The sequence below is a fragment of the Salmo trutta genome, chromosome 18, assembly GCF_901001165.1.
Source record: "Salmo trutta chromosome 18, fSalTru1.1, whole genome shotgun sequence".
NCBI classification, from domain to species: Eukaryota; Metazoa; Chordata; class Actinopteri; order Salmoniformes; family Salmonidae; genus Salmo; species Salmo trutta.
This window is the reverse complement of record NC_042974.1, coordinates 42555959-42580564: the sequence shown is the minus strand read 5'-3', so window position 1 is coordinate 42580564 and position 24606 is coordinate 42555959. Positions and strand designations below refer to the sequence as shown.

The following is a 24606-nucleotide window of genomic DNA, read 5'->3' as shown; positions in this document are numbered from 1 at the left end:
CTTTTAATTCGCACTTTGTTTTACCCACATAATTTTTACCACAAGGACTAGTTATAAGATAAATAACTGCCTTAGTGGAACACGTAATAACACCTTTAATTGGGATAGATTTCCCTGTTTGGGGGTGTTTGAAGGATCTACATTTATAAGTGCCATTGCATTGAGCACAGCCATTACACTTGTAATTTCCATCCAGTATGGGCGCAAATAGACGTTGTTCAGGAATATCTTGGGGTGGTAAATCAGAGTGTACCAATTGGTCTCTGAGATTTCTGCCCCGCGAGAATACGACAATAGTCATTTACAACATTAACAATGTCTACACTGTATATCTGATCAATTTGATGTTATTTTAATGGACAAAAAATGTGCTTTTCTTTCAAAAACAAGGACATTTATAAGTGACCCCAAACTTTTGAACGGTAGTGTATATACAGTGGCAAGAAAAACTATGTGAATCCTTTGGAATTACCTGGTTTTCTGCATAAATTAGTCATAACATTTTATCTGATCTTCATCTTAGTCACAACAATTGACAAACACAGTGTGCTTATACTAATAATACACAAATTGTTGTATTCTGGTTGCATTTCTGGTCAATATTGAATACATTGTTTAAACATTCACAGTGTAGGTTGGAAAAAGTATGTGAATCCCTAGGCCTCGAACAAAAGAGATCTCAGAAGACTAAGAATTGTTGACTTGCATAAAACTGGAAAAGGTTACAAAAATATCTCTAAAAGCCTTGATGTTCATCAGTCCATGGTAAGACAAATTGTCTATAAATGGAGAAAGTTCAGCGCTGTTGCTATCGTCCCTAGGAGGGGCCGTCCTGCAAAGATGACTGCAAGAGCAAAGTGCAGAATGCTCAATGAGGTTAAGAAGAATCCTAGTGTCAGCTAAACACTTACAGAAAGGTTGGTGACCACTTTTGACTGGTACTGTACATATTATGGACACAATCTATTTTACAGTAGTTATATTTTGTTTGTTATTACTCCTATCCGTCTGCTACCCTCACAATTGTATTGTTTTTTATTTTACGGACAGCCAGGGGCACACTCCAACACTCACAGGATTTTGTGTTTAGAGTCCACAAGAGGCAGTATACTGATATATTGATGGCATTAGTGATGCACGGGTGGACTCAACCTGCCGCAGGGCGGGCGGGTTTAGGATCATTAAATATTGTGTGGACGAAGGGAAGGTGGGAGGCGGCCGGGTTGAATAAAGAAAAAACAATACCTTAAAAAAAATCCATAAAGGTATCATTCTTGTGCATTTAAGTTTTTCTTTCGTTATTTTAGGCTATATGGCATTAGTGCATAAAAGCCAATTTCTGCGTGATCTGAAAATGTGGTCAGAGGTTCCAATTGCGGAGCCTTTGGAGGCATGCAGAGGCCAAATTGAGCTCCCTACCGCGTCACTGTGCGCCTCCCGTATTTTGTAACAGAGGAGGGCTCTGTATAGCTCCTTAAAAACTGGGTGGTTCGAGTCCTGAATGCTGATTGGCTGAAAGCCGTGGTATATCAGACCGTATACCACCAGTATGACAAAACATGTATTTTTACTGCTCTAATTGCATTGGTAACCAGTTTATAATAGCACTAAGGCAACTCAGGGTTTGTAGTAAATAGCAATATACCACGGTTCCCCTTCTTTAGGGATGTAGTGGAGTAAAAGTATGCCTAGTCAAAATATAAATAGTAAAGTCAAGTACAGATACCCCCCAAAACGACTTAAGTAGTACTTCAAAGTATTTTTACTTAGTTACTTTAAAACACTGATGGGACATCAGCCACTGATGGTGTACTGTACAAGATCTTTCTTAGGACCCAGCAGATAACCATCAGGCAACGTGAACTTCCAAAAAGAAAGCAGCGAAACTGGGTTCTTTGACGTCAGCTACGTGTGACTATTTTAATTTAAACAGGGACAAGATGGCGGAGGTGAGATTGAGCGGGCTGAGTAAGAGGAATAATTTCGAACAAAACCACAAAAGACACGTCTTTGACGAAGGTAACGTTTTACATAGCAAGAAAATATGGAGTTGGATATGTGCTTGAGACTGACGAACTGAAATGTACCTCGTTTGGCGTTGTTTCTCCTGAGTGTCGCAACATCCAGTAGCCAAGCTATGTTTTTACTTTTACAGGACCCGGCCAGTGAAAGGTGTATTGTATTGTGTAGCTTAGCTATTAGCTATGCTAGCTAATTCGTCCCCGCTTGTGCAGACCAGCCGTCACTCACCTCACCTGGTCCGTCATTTCAGACTGCGCGTGTTGCCCACTGTTCCGTGGTTCAGCCCCAGACAGTGGGGTACTTTTTGTATTTCATACGAGAGTTGTAATTGACATGCATCTATGGTTGTAGGAACATGTGTTGGCTAAATAATGTAACGTTATCGAACCAGCTGTCACTAACAGTTTCCTTGCAGTAAGCCCTCTCGAAACCCGTTTTCTCCATAGGGTTTTCAGCGGTTAGTTTCGCTGGGTTTCAACGTTTTGTTAACGTCAATCATCACTTGCAAAGCGGTTGTCAAAATATACTGCCCTTATCTTTCATATCAGTAGGATAAAAAATATACAATTCATGTAGCAGATCCATACCCTGTGTGCCTCCAGTTGATGACCTGCACTTCTTCCCCAGTTACGCTTACACAAGCCCCGACTTTCCGACCTGAACATCACTGACTTTTTTTTTTTTTTACCAAGTTGTTTTTCTTGAAAATCACCATGACCATCCGATGCAGGTACCACCAGTCCAGTATAATAAAAAAGCACCAACGGATCGATTTTGTTATCATAGCTTGAGTTTTGAAATATGATCTGAGAAGAACGATATTGTCAGGCCAGGCATATAGCCAATATGCTGTGATAACGTATTAGGCCTGCATACTGCACAGAACTGAGCTGTTTTAATTAGATTCATGTTAAAATTGAAGATCTGTTTTCAAAAATATATATAAATATTTTTTTTGGAATGGTAGATCTCTATTTGCTTTATGATTGCAAAAGTCCTCTTTACACAGGTTGGTGACCACTTGTCTGAAGGCTTGTTTATGTCATACTCGAGGCACTGTTTGTTCAGATAGGAGAGGAAGGGTAGTGCCTGTTGTGCACCGCAACATCGCCCACCTCGCCCTAGAGAGTCAAAATGTTTACACTATTTAAATGTAATTGTTTAAAACCTGGATGTTTTTATTGAGGTATGTCTTACTGTGTTCCGACCACAGGCATGTTAATATGATTATTTGAACACTTCCTCATACCATTGACACCAGTATTTCTCATGTTCTCAACTTTCTTTCATTGTCCAGCAGCCAAAGACGCACTCCTAGTCATATGAACAACCCATGGTAGTTGCATCTTTAGATCTTCCCATTTTTAACATTTAGAAAGGATATTTTCATCTCTCATGAAACAGCATGGAGTTGTGGTGCGCATTGGAGAACGGTGTTTTCCCAGCAGTTGCATTTTGGAACCTTCACGCTTAGCCAGCCGTGTGCATTGCTGCCCTTATAATGTAAAAAAAAAAATATTTAAGCTAAATGTTCTGATCTGTTGCATCAGCCTCATCGCTTTTAAAAATATATATTTTTTTTGTATACTGTGGTTGTATTAATTTGGGATCTATCCTCCCGCAACTGTCCCAGAGTCTGTTTTGGAATATTTGTCGGTCTTTACTATTAGTCTACTTCGAAGCTGTGATGCCTGTGAGAATGACCCGATCACGTGACTGGCATTGGCTAATAAGAATTGAGATCTGAGAGAGCATAATGCTGCTTTTAGACGAGGGCCGCAAAAACGTCCTACCAGTCGACATAACAGGACAAGAAAGATGGTGATGGCAAGACAGCACGACGCTATGCGCTGCTATGGTGATTTCAGTAAACATCCAGTAGAAAACAACACTACTGCAAAAGTTGAAATATTTTAACCCTGGCGGCAAGTCCCAACTACCGTGGCGTCTGACTGCATTTACTGCCAGCCTCAACGACGTTTAATGTTTACTGTAATTGAAAACAATTACATCCCTCTTCAAGCTAGCTTGGCACAACAAGCTTTCTTTTCGTGCTAGCTAACATTCTCTTGTTAACCCTGCTGTTTGGGATATTAAAAGTGGGGTGTTATTAGTTTGAACTCGTTTTTGATTTAGACAACCAGGCCTTAAGTTATTTGTGTAAAGTTAGGGACCCTCTGGCTTTTTCTTTGAATCGAATGTTCCCCTCTTGAAATAGCCAGTGACGACTTTAGTCTTCTTGCAGTGTAACTGAAACCCAGTTCAACTAGGCCTAATGTTAAATGGTCACCAAAGTAGGCTTAATATATAGAAAAGGAAAATCTTTGCTCCTCTGGTTTTGCATTGCTATTCTGTGTCCTTGCGTCAGATTCCTTGATTGAAGCAAGGGGAAAACACCAGATGCGTTTTCTCTCCCCCTCAGGTGTAACGGCTGTCATCAACTCTATTGTAAGGTGATAGATGTGTAGCCTTAGCTACATTTTCTCAGCTGTTCTAATCTATTGGTTACACATGGGGAAAATTCCTTTCAACCTTAGCTAACATCTTTCTCATTGAAGAGCAGTCACAATCTGGCACAATTATTTGTGTACCAGTGTTGATGTGTACAGAAATCAGTCAGCAGGAAAATGGAAGATAACCCAGGTTATTTTTGACATTTCAGTAATATGTGTCTCTTAAATCCTTTAGCCTTGTGACATGCCACTTGTATAAGTGCAAAATACAGCTGGCTTTGTTTGTGGCAATGGTTAACTCACTGGGGCTGCACTTCGTCCTTGGGTTACAGGAGCTTCATTTTATAAGCTGTGCGTAGGTATAAAATATACCCCAAAATGTGTGCGCGCCAGTTTTCACGCAAAAGTTGGCATTTATAACAATTTAACTTGACGTGATAATGTGCTCACCTCACCGCAAACTTTAGACCATGCGTATGCACATCTGCTAGTGGTTGAAATATTTTATTGCGTGTTGGAAAGTAAGTATTTTGTGCAAATGGGGGATATGATAGATAATTCATTAAAAAAATCAAACAAGAATGCAGTTGAGCATTTACCCTCCTTGACTCCGGTCCAGAGAGGGACTTGGCACCAGTCCGCAGTGTCGCCAAAAAGGAGAGTGGGACTGGGGTTTTGCTTTGTATGAAATGTTCCTTTCCTCTGAAGAAAATTCCCCCACAGACACATGGCTAAGTGTTGTCGTGGCTTCTCAAGGCTTCAGATGTAGTAAAGGGGAGTGGGAGAGCTGTTTCAGATACTGAGCTGAAATGTAGACCTCCATTGCCTCCATACATGGCCTGCCAATAGACCCTGATCAGGGCTGATACGATGCAACAGGAGAAAACTGTGGAAAGATAAAAGTATTGATAAGCCTGCACATTTTTGGATACGTCTCAGTTTACTCAAAAGTAGAGGGATTGGACTGTGTATTAGCCTAACCTCTAGCTTCCCTCAGCAGCACTCGCAGTAAATGGTTTCTTCCCATCAGCCCTATAGGAATGCTCAGCAGCCCAGTCCCTGTAGTGTATGTTTTGTCTCTCCTATGGCTCCTATAACAGCATTGGCACTTCATTCTGCTGACTACAGCTACTTATTCCACTGCCTTAATAGACGCGTAGAGGGGCCTAGTCCTTGGTCATGACTCGGTTACATTACTCGAGTCATTGGACGAAGGCGTCTTCTATAGGGGGGGGGGGGGGGGGGGGGGGGGGTTTGTTAAGAGCCGCGACGCTCGGTCTAAACATTAACACACATCACTTGGTACGGTTTTGGAAGCATAATAACCTTCTTTCATATCGGTGAGAAATAATGTTAAGGTTAAATTGATAACTTTATAGGGTTAGGGTACCCACATGGCCATATTTCCATGTTACAGCGCTTGTTTAGGGAAAACAGAAGGAAATCAGTGGGCTATCTGCTTTTCTGAACACCTGTGTGTAAACGGAAGACGGACACCACAGACGTGTGGTCACTGAAAAATACTTTTGGCTGCATCTGCTAAAACTACTTTTCATTTGTGAAATTATTTTGTTGTGATATGAGTGTAGAGATTTGTTTCTAGAACCTAACAGCAATTGAGAATCATTGACGTTTTAGATGGTGTATTTGGCTGTTTTGTCTTCCATAGCCAATTCACCTTTTAAACAGAATATGTAAGGTCCTTGGACTAAGGAGTAACGTTAGGGGCCTTTAGTCCAATATTGGGCTAAGAGGGGTGTATGTTTGGGTTATCCTTTTATGCTGGACTGACGCGGGACGTTAAGTACCGTCATTTTATATGTGAATAAAGTTCAGAGCAGTCTGGCAACAAGTTAGATGGCCTTACCTTATTCTCCCAGCGAACCTTCTATTTCTCATCCTGACCCTCTATCATGCTACTCCGCACATGTTGCAGGTGATTATTAATCAGACTGGTGTAAATTGCTTGTCTGCCCATGTGTGGAAATACTGAGGTGTCAGGAGCTGGGGCTTTTGTCCTGACTTGTTTGTATATAAATTCAGCTTTACTGTCACTGAGGCTAAAAAAAACAACTCTGTGATGGATGTCTGTCTAGCTGTAGAATACATTCATAAACCACTGTTAGTCTATGGCTTACTGTTTGGTGTGATTTTAGTGTTTGACTTGTCCTCTTTTTTTTTTTTGTACAGAGTTGTTTATCTAGCGGTCTCAAACCTACAGTGAATGCCGTTTGTTGGCAGACGAGACAGTCAGTATACCAGAATCAGCAGGATGCCTCTTCGGTGTAAGCTCTGCTCCGCAGAATGCTGTCCTGTTCTCTCATACCTTCTGTTCGGCAACTCCTCTCCTGGCATCAGCCATAGTTCCCAGTCAGCCCACTGCTGTTCGGCAAAGAACAGCCCAGCACCCAGCGTTCAAACCTGCCTTACACCAAATCCTCACTCTGAGCTTTGGATGGGGTTGTTATTAGGTATGATGGCTGTTCTTCGACGTGTTCAAATCACACACGTCTTGTAAGACTGTCAGCTCTGAGGAAAATGTCAATGGGCAGATTGCCGTTTTCCTTGGAGTCTTGCTTGGTGTTTCTGGTATGTTGTGAACCATACTTTCCAAAGGTCTCCTTGAAACACAACCAGTTTTTTTTGTTGTCTAATTGCGATGGCAGTTGTAGGATGCTTGTTTGCATGAGCACTAGCAGTCCAAATTACTTGTCATACCAGTTCCCAGGGTGTTGGTTTAGGCGTTTGTCTACTGTGATAAAGTGACGTCTCTGATGTAGAGCGATTCTCACACGTTTCTAGAAAGACACCCTTTCTGGGAAATATTAAAAAGTAAAACTGAAAGCTGTTTGAAATGCTTTCCTTTTGTGACATTGATCTCCCTGAGGTTATAGCCTTGATACATAAAATATACTGCGTAGTGTAGGTGCTATAGACACTGGGCCAAGTATGACCATATGAAGGCCTAGTACATTCATCTCACAATACCACTGGCTTTTGTCCCCCTTTCGCCAATACGTTTCCTAATACCCAAGTGTGTGCAGTGCAGGCCTGTGGCAATGTACTGGCAGCATGCAACAAATACCATGGCCAGGAATTGTCATGGAATGTTCAATAATATGGAAAATGTCTTAGGGTGATTGAAGTTCAGATGCTGGAATCCTCTAAGATAAGACTAACGACTAATTTGTTTTGCGAGGACACAGACTACAGTTCTCTCTAAAACCTTTCCTTGTGATGTTTAAACTACACCATGTGCACTGTTGCCCTCTCCCTGCTCTTAACAGCATGAAACCTGTGTGTCCTGTTCTGTCAGGTGCAGGTGTGGTGGAGGATGTTCCTCTGTCCCTGCCAGATCGGAGGCCTCGTCCCAGGATAGCGCCTCGGGTAAAGGCTGACAGCGAGACAGATGAGTGGGAACAGGCCCCGGAGCTGAGTCATGTTAGGGAGCAGCCAATTGAAGAGGAGCCTGTGGTGGGGTTGGAGGAGAAGGCTCGGCCCATCCAGATAGTCCTGGCCCACGAGGACGACCACAAATTTGAGCTGGACACGGAGGCCCTGGAGAAGCTCCTACTGCAGGAGGATGTCAGAGACCTCAATGTGGTGGTGGTGTCTGTCGCCGGGGCCTTCCGCAAGGGCAAGTCCTTCCTGCTGGACTTCATGCTCCGATACATGCTCAACCAGGTAAAACCAGGTTCACACTTATACCTACAGTACATACAATTCACTGTGTTATATAGAATACTGATATTTCTCTGACTGTGACCTAACCTGGAAAAAACCTCTGGCCCTACTTCTAGATTAGGCTAAATAAACTCAGGGCCCTAAATGGAGTCGTTCATCAAGCAGATCCGGTTGAAGATTTTGTTAAGCAAGAACCAATTTAACAACTTTGTTGATGCTGCCAGCAAGTGCTTTTAACCACAGTTCACAGCAAAAGACAATCTATTTTCAAGTCATTAACATAACCCTGAGGGTAGTGTGAATTAAAAGGTGTTATGTAACACTGCTAACCTTTTTCAGGGTCATCTCTCGGGTTGCCGGTTCAATACCAACATTTGTAAAGAAGTTTGGAGATCCTGAATTAACCCTTTATTAGAGTCCTGTATTCCCAGATTAACGAGACACTTACACACCTTATTGTCTGCTGCACATAATGTCCATCTAGGGGTTTATAAAACCGCTGTAAACAGGAAGTCAGCTAATGGCTCTACATAGATATTATTAAAAAAATGTTCCATTGGGATAAATTTAGTGGTGTGAAATTCCTTCAGGCTCTTTACTTCCCCCAAAATACATCTTCCATTCCTAGACTGCTAGATTATCACCATCTTCATGTCATTTCACACACATTTTTATATATATAGTGTGTGTGGACACCTCTTTATAAATTAGTTGGTTCGGCTATTTCAGCCACATGCGTTGCTATCAAATCAAATGTATTTATATAGCCCTTCTTACATCAGCTGATATCTCAAAGTGCTGTACAGAAACCCAGCCTAAAACCCCAAACAGCAAGCAATGCAGGTGTAGAAGCACGGTGGCTAGGAAAAACTCCCTAGAAAGGCCAAAACCTAGGAAGAAACCTAGAGAGGAACCAGGCTATGAGGGGTGGCCAGTCCTCTTCTGGCTGTGCCGGGTGGAGATTATAACAGCACATGGCCAAGATGTTCAAATGTTCATAAATGACCAGCATGGCCAAATAATAATAATCATAGTAGTTGTTGAGGGTGCAACAAGTCAGTAACACAAGACTAATTGTCAGTTGGCTTTTTCATAGCCGATCTTTGAGAGTATCTCTACCGCTCCTGCTGTCTCTAGAGAGTTGAAAACAGCAGGTCTGGGACAGGTAGCACGTCCGGTGAACAGGTCAGGGTTCCATAGCTGCAGGCAGAACAGTTGGAACTGGAGCAGCAGCACGGCCAGGTGAACTGGGGACAGCAAGGAGTCATCAAGCCAGGTAGTCCTGAGGCATGGTCCTTGGGCTCAGGTCCTCCGAGAGAGAAAGAGAGAATTAGAGAGAGCATATTTAAATTCATACAGGACACCGGAAAAGACAAGAGAAATACCCCAGATGTGACAGACTGACCCTAGCCCCCCGACACAAACTACTGCAGCATAAATACTGGAGGCTGAGACAGGAGGGGTCAGGAGACACTGTGGCACCATCTGATGAAACCCCCGGACAGGGCCAAACAGGTAGGATAGGTGTATAAAATCGAGCACACAGCCATGCAATCGTCATAGACATTGAAAAACTTTGTCAGTAGAAGGCCTTACCGAGAGCTCACTGACTTTCAGGTGGCACTGTCATAGGATGCCAAATTTCTGCCCTGCTAGAGTTGCCCCGGTCAACTGGAAGTGCTGTTATTGTGAAGTGGAAACATTTAGGAGCAACAACGGCTCAGCCGCAAAGTGGCAGACCACCGAGTGCTGAAGTGCATAGCCTGTAAAAATCGGTTGTCCTCGGTTGCAGCACTGACTACAGAGTTCCAAACTGCCTCTGGAAGCAACTTCAGCACAATAACTTTGTCGGGAGCTTCATGAAATGGGGATTCCATGGCCGAGCAGCCGCACACAAGTCTAAAATCACCATGCACAATGCCAAGCTCCAGCTGGAGTGGTGTAACGCTCCCTGCCAGTGGACTCTGTAGCAGTGGAAGCACGTTCTCTGGTTTGATGAATCACTCTTCATCTGGCAGTCTGACAGACAAATCTGGGTTTGGCGGATGCCAGGAGAATTCTACCTGCCTGACTGCATGGTGCCAACTGTAAAGTTTGGAGGAGGAATAATGGTCCGGGGCTGTTTAAAAAAATAAAATAAAATAAAAAAATCTCTCTCTATCTCTCTATCTCTCTATCTCTCTATCTCTCTATCTCTCTATCTCTCTATCTCTCTATCTCTCTATCTCTCTATCTCTCTATCTCTCTATCTCTCTATCTCTCTATCTCTCTATCTCTCTATCTCTCTATCTCTCTATCTCTCTATCTCTCTATCTCTCTCTATAGATATAGTTTGGGCTAGGCCCCTTAGTTCCAGTGAAGGGATATCTTAACACTACAGAATACAATGCCATTCTAGATTATTCCGTGCTTCCAACTTTATGGCAACATAAAGTTGCAGCATGACAATGCCCCTGTGCACAAACTCCATCGAACACCTTTTGGATGAATTGGAACGCTGACTACAAGCCAAGCTTAATCGCCCAGCATCTGTGCCCGACCTCACTAATGCTCTTGTGGCTGAATGAAAGAAAGTCTCCGTAGCAATGTTCCAACATCTAGTGGAAAGCCTTCCCAGAAAAGTGGAGGCTGTTATTGCAGCAAAGGGAGGACCAACTCCATATTAATGCCCATGATTTTGGAATGAGATGTTTGATAAGCAGGTGTCCACATACTTTTGGTCATGTAATGTATGTCAGGAAACTTGGGAAAGGGATATCGTTATATTCTGCTCTTTAAATAGTTTTTTCAGACTCCAGTCACCAAGTCAGACTGTTCTCACCAAGTCTAGGTCCAAAATGCTCCTTATCAGCTTCTACCCCTAAGCCATAAGTCTGCTGAAAAATGAATAAAATTGACAATTTTTAATAGATTTTCTCCCCCCCCTTGTTTTTACGCTGCTGCTACTCACTGTTTATTATCTCTCAATTTACACCTACCAACATGTACAAATGATCTTGACTAACCAGTACCCCCGCACATTGACTCGGTATCGGTCAATGATTTGATTTGAAGCTGCCTCACACTCAATGTCACTGTAGACTGCTGCTAGATTCCCTGCCTACCTGGGTCTGTTAATCTCAAGTCTGAGACACTGAATGAGCTGAGGACAGAAGTAAAGTCTGAAAAAATGGCTCGCAGTGATTGCTTATTGTTTCTTTGAGATGACGATGCACTCAATCTCATCCAGGGTCAGGTTTTCAGGATTGCTCTGTGTTGCACTAGTTCCAGTCCAGAATGAACCGAAAGAACTGCAGAGATCATTGAGTATCCTCCATGTTATTCTCCAGCAGGTTATAACCTTTAGATTAATCATTTAATTTCCTCCTGGTGTCTGCACTGCACATCTGTGCTCTTTTTATGGCCTAGAATATGAACACTCCATTCCAGTCACGTTTCCTGCTGGAGAGAGTCTGCTCTTCCGTGTGTGTGGCAGTTAGATTGACTGACTGGACTGGTTGACATCCACAGAGGGAGGAGACCGAGAGACAATAGAACTAAAGCTTGTTATCTAAAGTCTGCTCTTGCACGCACTAATATTCTTGTTTAATTGCACTGTCGGATTTCTTTTTAACCCTCGAGTCAATTTCTGTGGTCCTGTGGAAATCACGGGGGGGGGGGCACACAATGCAAATAGTCTGGTTGCCATTTGATTACCTGTTCAGGAGTCTTATGGCTTGGGGGTAAAAACTGTTGAAGCCTTTTTGTCCTAGACTTGGCACTGTGGTACCGCTTGCCATGCGGTAGTAGAGAGAACAGTCTGACTGGGGTGGCTGCGGTCTTTGACAATTTTTAGGCCCTTCCTCTGACACAGCCTGGTGTAGAGGTCCTGGATGGCAGGCAGCTTAGCCAGTGATGTACTGGGCCGTACGCACTACCCTCTGTAGTGCCTTGCGGTCAGAGGCCGAGCAATTGTCTTACCAGGCAGTGATGCAACCAGTCAGGATGCTCTCGATGTTGCAGCTGTAGAACCTTTTGAGGATCTCAGGACCCATGCCAAATCTTTTCAGTCTCCTGAGGGGGAATAGGTTTTGTCGTGCCCTCTTCACGACTGTCTTGGTGTGTTTGGGCCATACTAGTTTGTTGATGTGGACACTGAAGAACTTGAAGCTCTCAACCTGCTCCACTACAGCCCTGTCGATGAGACTGGGGGTGTGCTCGGTCCTCCTTTTCCTGTAGTCCACAGTCATCTCCTTAGTCTTGGTTACGTTGAGGGATAGGTTGTTATTCTGGTACCACACGGCCAGGTCTCTGACCTCCTCCCTATAGTCTCGTCATTGTCTGTGATCAGGCCTACCACTGTGTCGTCTGCAAACTTGATGGTGTTGGAGTCGTGCCTGGCCATGCAGTCGTGGGTGAACAGGGAGTACAGGAGGGGACTGAGCACGCACCCCTGTGGGGCTCCAGTGTTGAGGATCAGCGTGGCAGCTGTGTTGCTACCTACCCTCACCACCTGGGGGTGGCCAGTCAGGAAGTCCAGGATCCTGTTGCAGAGGGAGGTGTTTAGTCACATGATCCTTAGCTTAGTGGTGAGCTTCTAATTAGCATAATACAAAAATAAGTTAAACCTAGTTTTTTTTAAAGTTTTTTTTTATTGCATGGGTGCCCACAAGCTGCACGACTTGTCTGAAAGTAGCCTAGTACCAGTTATAAAAAAATTATGGAAGCGTGTGTGTGTGTGTTTTCCTGATCTTTCATATCCGAAGATATTTATAACTAAACCAAGATGGTTAATCTGTGTTTACAGTGGGAGCAAATTAAACATAGTGGGCAGAACAAGCAAGGTGGGCCGAGCACGAGCTAGCGAAATCCTATTGGCGCATTGTATGTATTTCCGTTAAGGAACTCCACTTCTGAAGTGTGCGTGTGCACAAATTCATTTTGACCTTGCACTCCTAAACATGTTTAAAAAAAATAAAATTAAAATATATTTTTTACTTTGGCGACACGTCAAGTCTATAAAACTTAGTGCATTGTATTTTTGGGAACAGAAAAATGTATTGATCAGATGAGAAAATTGGCAGAATGTCGGCCTTTCACGTAGTTCCATTCTCTCCCAATACCTGTGACTGGATTTCCCTCTCATTACCATATTTGGTGGCGAGAATACAGTGCATTCCATCTATTCATTCCCCTTGGCTTTTTTTCGTATTTTGTTGCATTACAACCTGTAATTTTAATGGAATTTTATTTGGATTTTATGTAATGGACACACACAATAGTCCAAATTGGTGAAATGCAATGAAATTGTTTTAAAAGATAAAAAACAGAAAAGTGGTGCGGTAATATGTATTCACCCCTTTGTTAAATAAGATCTGGTGCAACCAATTACCTTCAGCAGTCACATAATTAGTTAGATTGCACAAGGGTCACATGGTCGGTCACATGGTCTCTCTCTCAGCAAAAAAAGAAACGACCCTGTCTTTCAAAGAATTTGTAAAAATCCAAATATCTTCATTGTAAAGGGTTAAACACTGCCCATACTTGTTCAATGAACCATAAACAATTAATGAACATGCACCTGTGGAACGGTCATTAAGACCCTAACAGCTTACAGACGGTAGGCAATTAACCCTTTCACACGTACCATCACACGGGGTGTGATCGTTCTACAGTGGTCCCTGAAGCGTATGATCACACCCCGTGTGATTAGAACACTCATTTAGAACGCTCGTTTAGAACGGCCAGTTTCGAATGACGCAACAATCAGCATTTGAGCTGGCCACACTTTTTTTTCAGAAACTATATACACAAACACAGTCCTTACAAAGTTATGTCCAGAATGGGAGCAGTTTATTTTTGGATGCAATGTTCAGATATTCACAGAAGTATCTATAGCATAACACAATCATCCTAACTGGAAAAATGTAGGCTACATTTGTCCTAGCGCTAACTGAGGAAATATTGACGCAACACAAGCGGTCATATTTTCTAACTCTCGGCTGTCGTAAACTATACGATGAATTAGCTAATAGCAATTACTATGTATAATTAATCACATCACGAGTGAGCTCACCATTGATCGAAATAATTAGGTAAAACACTTTCTAGAAATTGAAAGTAATCCGTCGATTTAGTTTCAGCGCGCAGCCATGCATTTTTTCCTCACAGAAACCGAAGATAATAAGAGAAGACAAGATGAGTTTGGTCTGTTTACAGTATGCATGTTGAAGGGGTGTGTCATCTACTGTCGTTCACATCCCACCATTCATTTGCAGAAGTCCTCAAAAAATGAGTGAACTCTTACTCACCTCATTTTGTTAGAACATCTTTGGTCAAACGGATGATTACGTGAAACTCAGAATGCATTGTATGTCAACAAACATGGCTCCATACACATAGCTGGAATTAGCTTAGCTCATCATAATCAGTACAACCTAAAAAACATTATTTTACACACATACAATGCGCCCATTACAATTTATGCAAAAATCGGAATGCATGATTTATCACGGGTAATTGAAAAACGTCAAAATACTAAATATATCAATAATACCACACAAAACATTTTCTGATAGTGATTTATTGATACAAATGGCGCGTGCAGGCAGTCAATCACGGTAACCTCTCACTCCCACTCTGAGCCATTCAGTGTTGTTGTTTATGTAACAATCACATCCTGGAATGGAGAGAACGTTCGAACATCACGTGCATAAAAAAACTCACGCTGAGGCGACCGTTAGAGATATTTGGAAGTCACGCGTGAAAGGGTTAAGGTCACAGTTATGAAAACTTAGGACACTGAAGAGGCCTTTCTACTGACTCTGACAAACACCAAAATAAATGTGGTACCTCATGTGGTACCCTTCCTGCAGGCTGATCCTGACATGACCCTCCAGCATGACAATGCCACCACGCACAGAACGAGCAGTATGGCTGATTTCCTGCAAGATAGGAATGTCAATGTTCTGCCATGGCCAGCGACGAGCCCGGATCTCAATCCCATTGAGCACGTCTGGGACCTGTTTGAATCGGAGGGTGAGGACTAGAAGGAGCTCTCCAAACAGGTCAGGGACCAAGTTGTGGAGAAGTACAGATCAGGGTTGGGTTATTAAAATATATCTGAAACTTTGAACAGCCCACGGAGCACCATTTTTAAATCCATTATTCAAAAATGGAAAGAATATGGCACCACAGCAAACCTGCCAAGAGGGCCACCCACCAAAACTCACAGACCAGGCAAGGAGGGCATTAATCAGAGAGGCAACAAAGGGACCAAAGATAACCCTGAAGGAGCTGCAAAGCTCCACAGCGGAGATTGAAGTATCTGTCCACTTTAAGCCGCACACGCCACAGAGCTGGGCTTTACGGAAGATTGGCCTGAAAAAAACCATTGCTTAAAGGAAAAAAAATAAGCAAACATGTTTGGTGTTTGCTAAACGGCATGTGGGAGACTCCCCAAACACATTGAAGAAGGTACTCGGGTCAGATGAGACTAAAATTGAGCTTTTTGGTCATCAAGGAAAACACTGTCTGGCACAAACCCAACACCTCTCATCACCCCGAGAGCACAATCCAGTGGCAGCATCATGCTGTGGGGATGTTTTTCATCGGCAGGGACTGGGAATCTGGTAAGGAATGATGGATGGCGCTAAATACAGGGAAATTCTTGAGGGAAACCTGTTTCAGTTTTCTGGAGACTGGGACGGAGGTTCACCTTCCAGCAGGACAATGACCCTAAGCATAGTGCTAAAGCATCACTCGAGTGGTTTAAGGGAAGAAAAAAAATGTATGTCTTGGAATGGCCTAGTCAAAGCCCAGACCTCAATCCAACTGAGAATCTGTGGTATGATACAAAGATTGCTGTACACCAGCGGAACCCATCCAACTTGAAGGAGCTGGAGCATTTTTGCCTTGAATGGGCAAAAATCCTAGTGGCTAGATGTACGAAGCTTATAGAGACATACCCCAAGAGACTTGCAGCTGTAATTGCTGCAAAAGTTGGCTCTACAAAGTATTGACTTTGGGGGGGTGAATAGTTATACACGCTCAAGTTTTCTGTTTCTCTTATTTCTTGTTTGTCACCCCAAAAAAATATTTTGCGTAAATCAAATGATACAAACCCCCCCAAAAATCAATTTTAATTCCAGGTTGTAAGGCAACAAAATAGGAAAAATGCCGAGGGGGGTGAATACTTTCGCAAGCAACTGTAGATTTCAAAACGGATGCTTTAGCATTATAGCCCTGTGACATGGCTGGGTTACCCCTTCTGTCTATGGTATACATCTCAGATATAGTACAGACACTTCAAAACAAACTTCCTTTAGAATATATATTTTGACTTGTGTTTTTTTGTGCATGAATCTGTTTATTCAATGCGTTTTTATGTGCGAATAGCAGTGAGGCCAAATGTTTAATCAAATAATTGTATGCATTTTCTATCTACTTAAAGGGGTCCTAAAATTCCAAACCGTTTGTCTAAATGTTCCTTGGTATGACCATCTTAAAACAATTCCATTAGTTAGCTTAGAAGGGGAAACACTGGGCTGCATACTCTTGTCGTACCAAGGAGCTACAGTTTTGCATAATGAGTTACTTTCAGTCAAATCACATTGTAGGCTACTACACCTGCAACATTGCATTACTCTTCATTTTCTACAGGGATTTGTTGGCACTTGTAGAGTAACTTGCACACTTCTAATGGCCTTGTTTTCATAACAGCCTTCAGACTTAAGTATTTATTATTTTGGACCAGGGGGTTCAAATTAATTCCATGGAAGGCCTAGTGTCTGTATTTAAAAAAAAAATTAAGACCTAGACAACTGGGCCAAAACAAATGTTAGCACATGTGCCAAATACAACCGGTGTAGACCATACTGTGAAATGCTTACATACCAGCCCTTAACCAACAATGCATTTTTTTTTTTTAAGAAAATACCTTATTAAGTAAGAATAACAAATAAAGAGCAGCAGTAAATAACAATAGCGGGTCTATCTCAGGCGGACTAGTACTAAGGATGATACTACAGTGATCTCCGGTGGTGGTAATTTGCAAATGCATGTACTAAATTATTTTCTTTTATAACTGTAGGGCTTTTACCACATTACCTACATGACACACACACACACACACACACACTTGCCCACAGAAATCAATAACTTAGTTGAGGTTTTCTATACCTATGACTGTTTTCTTGTTGTCCTCTCACAGCAGCAGGAGCAGTCAGACTCGTGGGTGGGAGGTGATGATGATCCGCTGACAGGGTTCAGCTGGAGAGGAGGCTGTGAGAGGGAGACCACAGGGATCCAGGTCTGGAGTCAGGTGTTTGTGGTCAACAAGCCAGATGGGAGCAAGGTGAACCTTACTCTGACACACAACCATTGAAATTGAGAGGAACCGTCTTAATGTTTATGATCTTATGTCCATCTCCGCAACTCATATTGGCTGTACTTTCTTTAAGTGGATTTCCATCATGTCTTGATCAACTAAAGGTGACTTGCAGTATCCTAACCCTCGACAGGTTGCTGTTCTGTTAGTGGACACACAGGGAGCCTTTGACAGCCAGTCCACCATAAAGGACTGTGCAACAGTTTTTGCCCTGAGCACCATGACCAGCTCTGTACAGGTGAGTCTATGGGATGGACCTGCCTGTGACTGAGTTATTAGTATTTTACTGATCATGTACACAGAAGAGTGCATACATATTGTGCCAGTTGAGTTCCTAGTTCGTTGCTGATTTGAAATGGTATGTTGCCAAGAACTGGCTTACGTACAAAGGATATTTCACGGTATTATTGTGTGTTTTCAGGTGTATAACCTGTCTCAGAATATTCAGGAGGATGACCTTCAGCATCTCCAGGTATGTTCGTCATTCCTCCTCACCTTAATAAGAACGTTACACATTTGTTAGTGTTTGAAAACAATCTTGGGGCTATGATGACTAACATCCATTGTCTTTACTCCGTATGTTTAGCTCTTCACAGAATACGGCCGGCTTGCTTTGGAGGAAATCTATCTAAAACCCTTTCAGGTATGTTACTGTTCTGAAAATGTATATTCTTTCTTCAATATACTCAACAGTTTTGACGAGCACATTTGTCCATTCTGAGCACTGATTCTCAGTAACCCTGTGTTCCAGTCACTCATGTTCCTGATCAGAGACTGGAGCTATCCATACGAACACAACTATGGACTGGAGGGAGGGAACCGCTTTCTAGAGAAGAGACTGCAGGTAGGTCTGGAGGAGAGAATGAGGCCCGTGAAGGATAATTCTAAAATGGGCTTCTCCAAATTTAAACATGGTGTCTAGTCCAGTGTGGCTTTTCAGGAGAGGAATTTCCACTACAGTTCTGAACAAAATTAGTTTGAATTCAAAATCTTGGATGAATTGTAATGAGTAATTTTGTTCAGTTTAGCTCTGAATGGAAGGAGACTTGCAGTATCACTTCTTAGAGGAGGATCTGGAAGTGTAGATATCATACCACTCACTGTATGCCATGTGTTGGTTAGCATGTAACAGCTGAGCCGTCTTACTGGGTTGCATGTAACAGCTGAGCCGCGTGTATGGAAGCGTTGACTTGTGTTATGTTGGGTATCATGTTCCAATTGGGCCAACGGCCGCTTGTGGGGTAACATTGGACAAAAGACCAGTGTCTTTCTTGGATATTATGTAACAGCTGTGTCGATTGCAGGTGAAACAGAACCAGCACGAGGAGCTGCAGACCGTGAGGAAACATATCCACTCCTGCTTCTCCAACATCGGTTGCTTCCTGCTGCCCCACCCTGGCCTCAAGGTGGCCACTAACCCCATGTTTGACGGAAGATTAAAAGGTGAGGCCTTGCACTACAGAGAATTATACTTTCCACCCCCGTCCATATGACACTAACCCCATCCACCCGACATTATCCCATCCTCAGTGACTCCCTGACCTTTTTCTGAAATACTGAAGTGGAGAGGAAGCCTAGTTAACCCCGGGATGGAGACAGCTCTGGGCTTTACAATGCTTCTGACTGTTTGTAGACATTGATGGTGACTTCAAGGAGGCGCTGGGCAATCTGGTGCCTTTACTGCTGGCTCCTGAGAACCTGGTGGAGAAAGAGATTGGAGGGGCGAAAGTGACCTGCAGAGATTTAGTGGAGTATTTCAAGGCGAGTAAGCGCTCTGCCTCTCCCATGGCAACACGAATACTGGAAATGCCTGAAAGTGTTCTAAAAATGTCTTCTCTTTACAACGGAAATGAATTTCTCTACATTTACTTCCCAGGCCTATATAAAGATCTATCAAGGGGAGGAGCTTCCTCATCCCAAGTCAATGTTACAGGTCTGTATTGGTTTGCACAGCATTGATGTTAATAGTTTTTAGCAAGCCTGTGGAGTCTCTTCCGCTCAAACCCTCCCGAGTTTGACTGTGCTCATATTTTCTTCCATGTTACCTAGGCAACGGCTGAAGCCAACAACCTTACAGCGGTTGCTGGAGCAAAAGACATGTACAGCAAAAGCATGGAAATGGTAGGTTTGTTCATCCCTAGTTTGTCGGTGTAATATTGTTTGGTTTCTGAACTGTGGTGTTTCGCTGGTAGGTGTGTGGAGGGGACAAGCCCTACATCGCCCCTGCAGACCTGGAACGTTGCCACGAGGAGGTCAAGGAGTGCTCGTTGCGTCAGTTCCGCTCTGTGAAGAAGATGGGCGGAGAGGACTTCTGCAAGAAATACCAGGAGCAGCTGGAGGGTGAGCTGAATGAGGCGTACTCCAACTTCCACAAGCACAACGAGGGCAAGAACATCTTCTACGCCGCACGCACGCCCGCAACGCTGTTCGTCGTCATGTTCGCCACCTACATCGTCTCAGGGCTGACCGGCTTCATCGGAATGAACACTATTGCCATGCTGGCCAACCTGGTCATGGGCGTGGCCCTCATGATGCTCTGCATGTGGGCCTATGTAAAATACTCAGGGGAGTTCAGAGATGTGGGCACCATCATAGACCTGTTGGCAGAGACACTCTGGGAACAGGTGGGTGTTTTCATGTTAAAGATAGAAGTATGGATAAGTGAATTAGAGTACTGTAAGTGTTTTTGTTTAAGATGAGTGACTTTCCAGAATTCCTCGTTGTCTCCCCTGTCTGTGACATTGATTCCCTTCCCTCAGATTCCAGATTCCTAGGGGCCCTCTAGTTCCCCATTAGCCCGAACAAAATGGCTACATGGACTATCTGAGTTGATCTTGTATTTTTTTGTTGCCCTGTCTCTCTTCACACATTCAGGAATCTACGCACGCACACACACACACCCATACAATCATATATGCTACTGCATCGCTATCTGTTTAGCCTTGTCACCTTACCCCTATACATATCTACCTCTATCTGTCCAGTATCCCTGCACATCGTAAATATAGAATTGGAACTGACCCTGTGTGCAGTCGGAAAGTATTCAGACCCCTTCACTTTTTCCAGATTTTGTTACAATACAGCCTAATTATAAAATCGATTAAAATAAATTAAAAATCCTCAATCTACAAACAATACCCCCATAATGACAAAGCAAAAACGGGTTTTTGCAAATGTATTAAACATAAGTATTCAGACCCTTTGCTATGAGACTTGAAGTTGAGCTTGGGTGAATCCTGTTTCCATTGATCATCCTTGATGTTTATACAACTTGATTGGAGTCCACCTGTGGTAAATTCAATTGATTGGACATGATTTGGAAAGGGGAACACCTGTCTATTTAAGGTCCCACAGTTGACAGTGCATGTCAGCGCAAAAACCAAGCCATGAGGTCGGTGAAATTGTGTCGAGGCACAGATCTAAAACATTGCAGCATTGAAGGTCCCTAAGAACACAGTGGCCTCCATCATTCTTAAATGGAAGAAGTTTGGAACCACCAAGACTCTTCTTAGAGCTGGCCTCCCAGCCAAACTGAGCAATCGGGGGAGAAGGGCCTTAGTCAGGGAAGTGACCAAGAACACAATGGTCACTCTGACAGAGCTCAAGAGTTCTTCTGTGGAGATGGTTGTTCTTCTGGAAGTTTTTCCTGTCTCTGCAGCACTCCAACAATCAGGCCTTTTATGGTAGAATGGCCAGACGGAAGCCACTCCTGAGTAAAAGGCATATGACAGCCTGCTTGGAGTTTGCCAAAAGGCACCTAAAGGACTCTGACCATGAGAAACAAGATTCTCTGGTCTGATGAAACCAAGATTGAACTCTTTGCCCTTAATGCTAAGCGTCTCAAGGAAACCAGGCACTGCTCATCACACGGCCAATACCATCCCTACAGGGAACTGTGGTGGCAGCATCATGCTCTGGGGATGTTTTTCAGCGGCAGGGACTGGGAGACTAGTCAGGATCAAGGGAAAAATGAACAGAGCAAAGTACAGCAAGTTCCTTGATGAAAACCTGCTCAGGACCTCAGACTGGGGCGACGGTTCACCTTCCAACAGGACAATGAACCTAAGCACACAGCCAACGCAGGAGTGGCTTCAGGGCAAGTTTCTGAATGTCCTTGAGTGGCCCAGCCAGAACCGGACTTGAATCTGATCTTACATCTCTGGAAAGAACTGAAAGCAGCTGTGCACCCATCCAACCTGACAGCGCTTGATAGGATCTGCAGAGAAGGGGAGAAACTCTCCAAATACAGGTGTACTAAGCTTGAAGCATCATACCCAAGAAGACTCAAGGCTGTAATCGCTGCCAACAGTGCTTCAACAAAGTACTTAAGTAAATGTGATTCAATTTTTTTTTTTATACATTTGCAAAAAATTCTAAACCTGTTTTTGCCTTGTCATTATGGGGTACCGTGTGTAGATTGAGGGGGGGGACAATTTTTAATCAATTTTAGAATAAGGCTATATCGTAACAAAATCTGGGGAAAAATGGGGTCAATATACTTTATGGCTTACTAGTTTTTATTAACTTATTTTTTTTGTACTTTATTGGTTACTGCATTGTTGGGTTTAGAGCTTGCAAGAAAGGCATTTAAGTATACTTGTGCATGTGACGTTAACTGTCTTTACTATCCAATCAGCCTTCAGCCTGACCTTTCTCTGTCCAATCAGCTGGTGATCTGTTTGTCTTTAATCTGCTCTTGCTCTCCCTCTCCTCTCTGCCTCACAGAGGACTTCCAGAAAGGTGAGAGGTGGAGGTTTCCCTTCCTGCCCATGTTCCTGGTGCAGTTCAGTGTACTCTTTGTCTTTGGTTGTTTGGTTGTCTCTCTGCTGACGTTGCTCTTCTCTGCTAATTCCTCACCTCCCATCTCCAGGTGCTTTCCAAACTCTTCGAGTCGGCCAAGAGTCGAATCACATGGAGCTTTTTCCTACCAGCATCACAGAGAGACTATCCTCAAACAACAATGACAAGACTGACTAACTAGCCTTTCTGGCTAGCTGTTTGGCTCTTTATTTCCAAATGCATCTGCATTTTGCTCTTGTCATTCCTTGTGGCCTATGGGGCTGGTCTTAATTATAGGGATGCTGTCTGCCTGGTTCACCCTACATGTAGAGCGCAGGTTGGCACTCTACCTACTCTTCTGATTGTAAATACAGCATAAATCATCTTGACACTTCATAGATATTTTTTCAGTTGCCATGATCTGAGTTACATTGAATTCTTGTTTTAAACGGTCATTGTTTTCGGTCTGCATGTTGGACGGTAAATATTTTTTCACTCCTTTCTTTCGATCCCTTTGTCCTTATTGTCATGTTCTTTTCTATTGATTTTGATTCAGTCATGTCCCCCCTGTGCTCTCTCCTCTCCAGGTGTTGAAGCCTCTGAGTGAGCAATATATGGAGGATAACGTTAGACAGACTGTGGTCAACTCCATCAGAGCCAGTCTGACAGAACAGGTCACGCAGCACGCCAAGTCACACTGACCCCCCCCCCCCCCCCCCAACCGCTCACCCACTGTGTGCTAAGTCCTAGAACTGTGCAAACCAAAGTATACCCAGCCAGCCTCGTCTGCTGTAGTGTCCTGTTACTGCTGGCTTCTCTATCAGATCCCTTTTGTTGGGAGGTGGACAATCAGTGAGTTAAGTGGAGTTGCCAGTCTTCTCCTGCCTTTACCAAAATTGGACCCATTTCTCGAATGTGCCATTTTGTAGATGCAACCCCACCCAGGATTTTAAATGATGAAGAGTTGTCAGTTTTGCTGGCCCGGTTTTAGTTTCTAATACTGTCATTAAACAGATTGCAGTTGCTTGGGTTTCAAGGGAAATTCAGGGAAATGCAGCTCTGACGCTGTGCCTTTGGAAGCAAGCTGAACTATCTGCATGGTCATATACTGTAGCCAGCCAGTCTGTTCCTCCCCCTCTTCTGATATTTTTTGGGTTTTAACTGTGGTGGATTTAGGAATCATTTGAGCCTCATTGTTTAAGGTACTGAACTTGCTTTAGCGTCTACCTACCAGTATTAACCACTGCATGGTATTAGGTCAACATAGCATAGCGCTAGAATAGGTCCTAGAGTTAAAGCTATTGGTTAGTGGGGAAATATTCAGACCATTTAACTTGTTTTTCTTAAACCCACAAGTATAGTGGGAGTGATCAAAGGTATTGCAAATCTAGCATGTTTTTCTCTTAATACAGCACTGATCATTTATGCGAACACCTTAGTACCAATTCCATCCACAACTGTCTCGCCTAGGAACGTGCCAGTTTGTGCAGTCTTGTTTTAAAAATAAGGCATGATGTATATGACATATTGAAACTTTGTATACATTTTATAGTGTTATGGGTTTTTTTTTTTTTTTTTTGGCCTAAGTGATTTGTTATGGAATGTTTTGTGATTGGTCTTACATGTAAAATTGCATATTTTCTTTCTACTATACCAGTATGTAAACAAACGAGGCTAGAGCACTTCAATTCCACCTCGGACAACGCTTTCTGGAATTTGAGTGGGCCGAATGTCTTTTTGCATTTTAATTTTACTGTAATTTATTTTTTCAATGAGTACATTGACCTTAATGATTAAAATCAATAATTTACTGTTCATGACTCCTTTTTGTTTATTGGAACAAAGGCTAAATTCACAGCATTCCAGTTGATGTTGTCAATACAGTAAGTAGAAAGCCAAAGCGAGGTTTGCTATTGTAGAGCTTTGTTTTTGACCTACCTTCCACCCAGTTTACACTAAGTAAACTAGGCAAATCAGTTAACAAATTCTTATTTACAATGACGGCCTACCCCAGCCAAACCCTAACCCGGATGACGCTGGGATAATTGTGCGCCACCCTATGGGACTCCACTCACGGCCGGTTGTGATAGACCCTGGTTTGATTCCAAGCAGTAGTGATGCCTCTAGCACAGATGCAGTGCCTTGGAACCCAAAGTTATGGTTTGTCTTTTGGTTGGCGATAGACCCCACAATTCAATCCACTGTCCCTTTTAGTGTCTGATTCTCAAACTACCACAACAGAGACCTCTTTGTATAAAACGGGGTGTGTGTGTGTAGCCAGAGGGCATTGTCACGAAGAGC

The 24606-nt window shown here is 43.1% G+C and overlaps 1 protein-coding gene across 5 annotated transcripts; it reads left to right on the top strand.

Moving 5' to 3' along the window:
- Nucleotides 1-1601: 1601 nt before the first annotated feature.
- On the top strand, nucleotides 1602-24122 carry LOC115153325 (atlastin-2). 5 transcript variants are annotated; one of them, XR_003867683.1, is made up of 15 exons: nucleotides 1605-2019; nucleotides 7792-8159; nucleotides 17350-17493; nucleotides 17660-17764; nucleotides 17948-17998; nucleotides 18113-18169; nucleotides 18278-18370; nucleotides 18831-18969; nucleotides 19160-19287; nucleotides 19403-19459; nucleotides 19576-19647; nucleotides 19719-20150; nucleotides 22252-22266; nucleotides 22397-22642; nucleotides 22893-22988. XR_003867683.1 is itself a non-coding variant. In XM_029698651.1 (14 exons), exons 1-14 carry the CDS (start codon nucleotides 1941-1943, stop codon nucleotides 22505-22507), a joined length of 1845 nt encoding a protein of 614 aa, XP_029554511.1. In that variant the 5' UTR covers nucleotides 1602-1940; the 3' UTR covers nucleotides 22508-22808. The 5 variants fall into 5 exon arrangements, 4 of the variants coding, with proteins under 4 accessions (XP_029554511.1, XP_029554510.1, XP_029554509.1 ...); XM_029698651.1 differs by lacking the exon at nucleotides 22893-22988 and having other exon boundaries at nucleotides 1602-2019; nucleotides 7798-8159; nucleotides 22397-22808; XM_029698650.1 differs by lacking the exon at nucleotides 22893-22988 and having other exon boundaries at nucleotides 1603-2019; nucleotides 17353-17493; nucleotides 22397-22808.
- The last annotated feature ends 484 nt before the right edge of the window (nucleotides 24123-24606 follow it).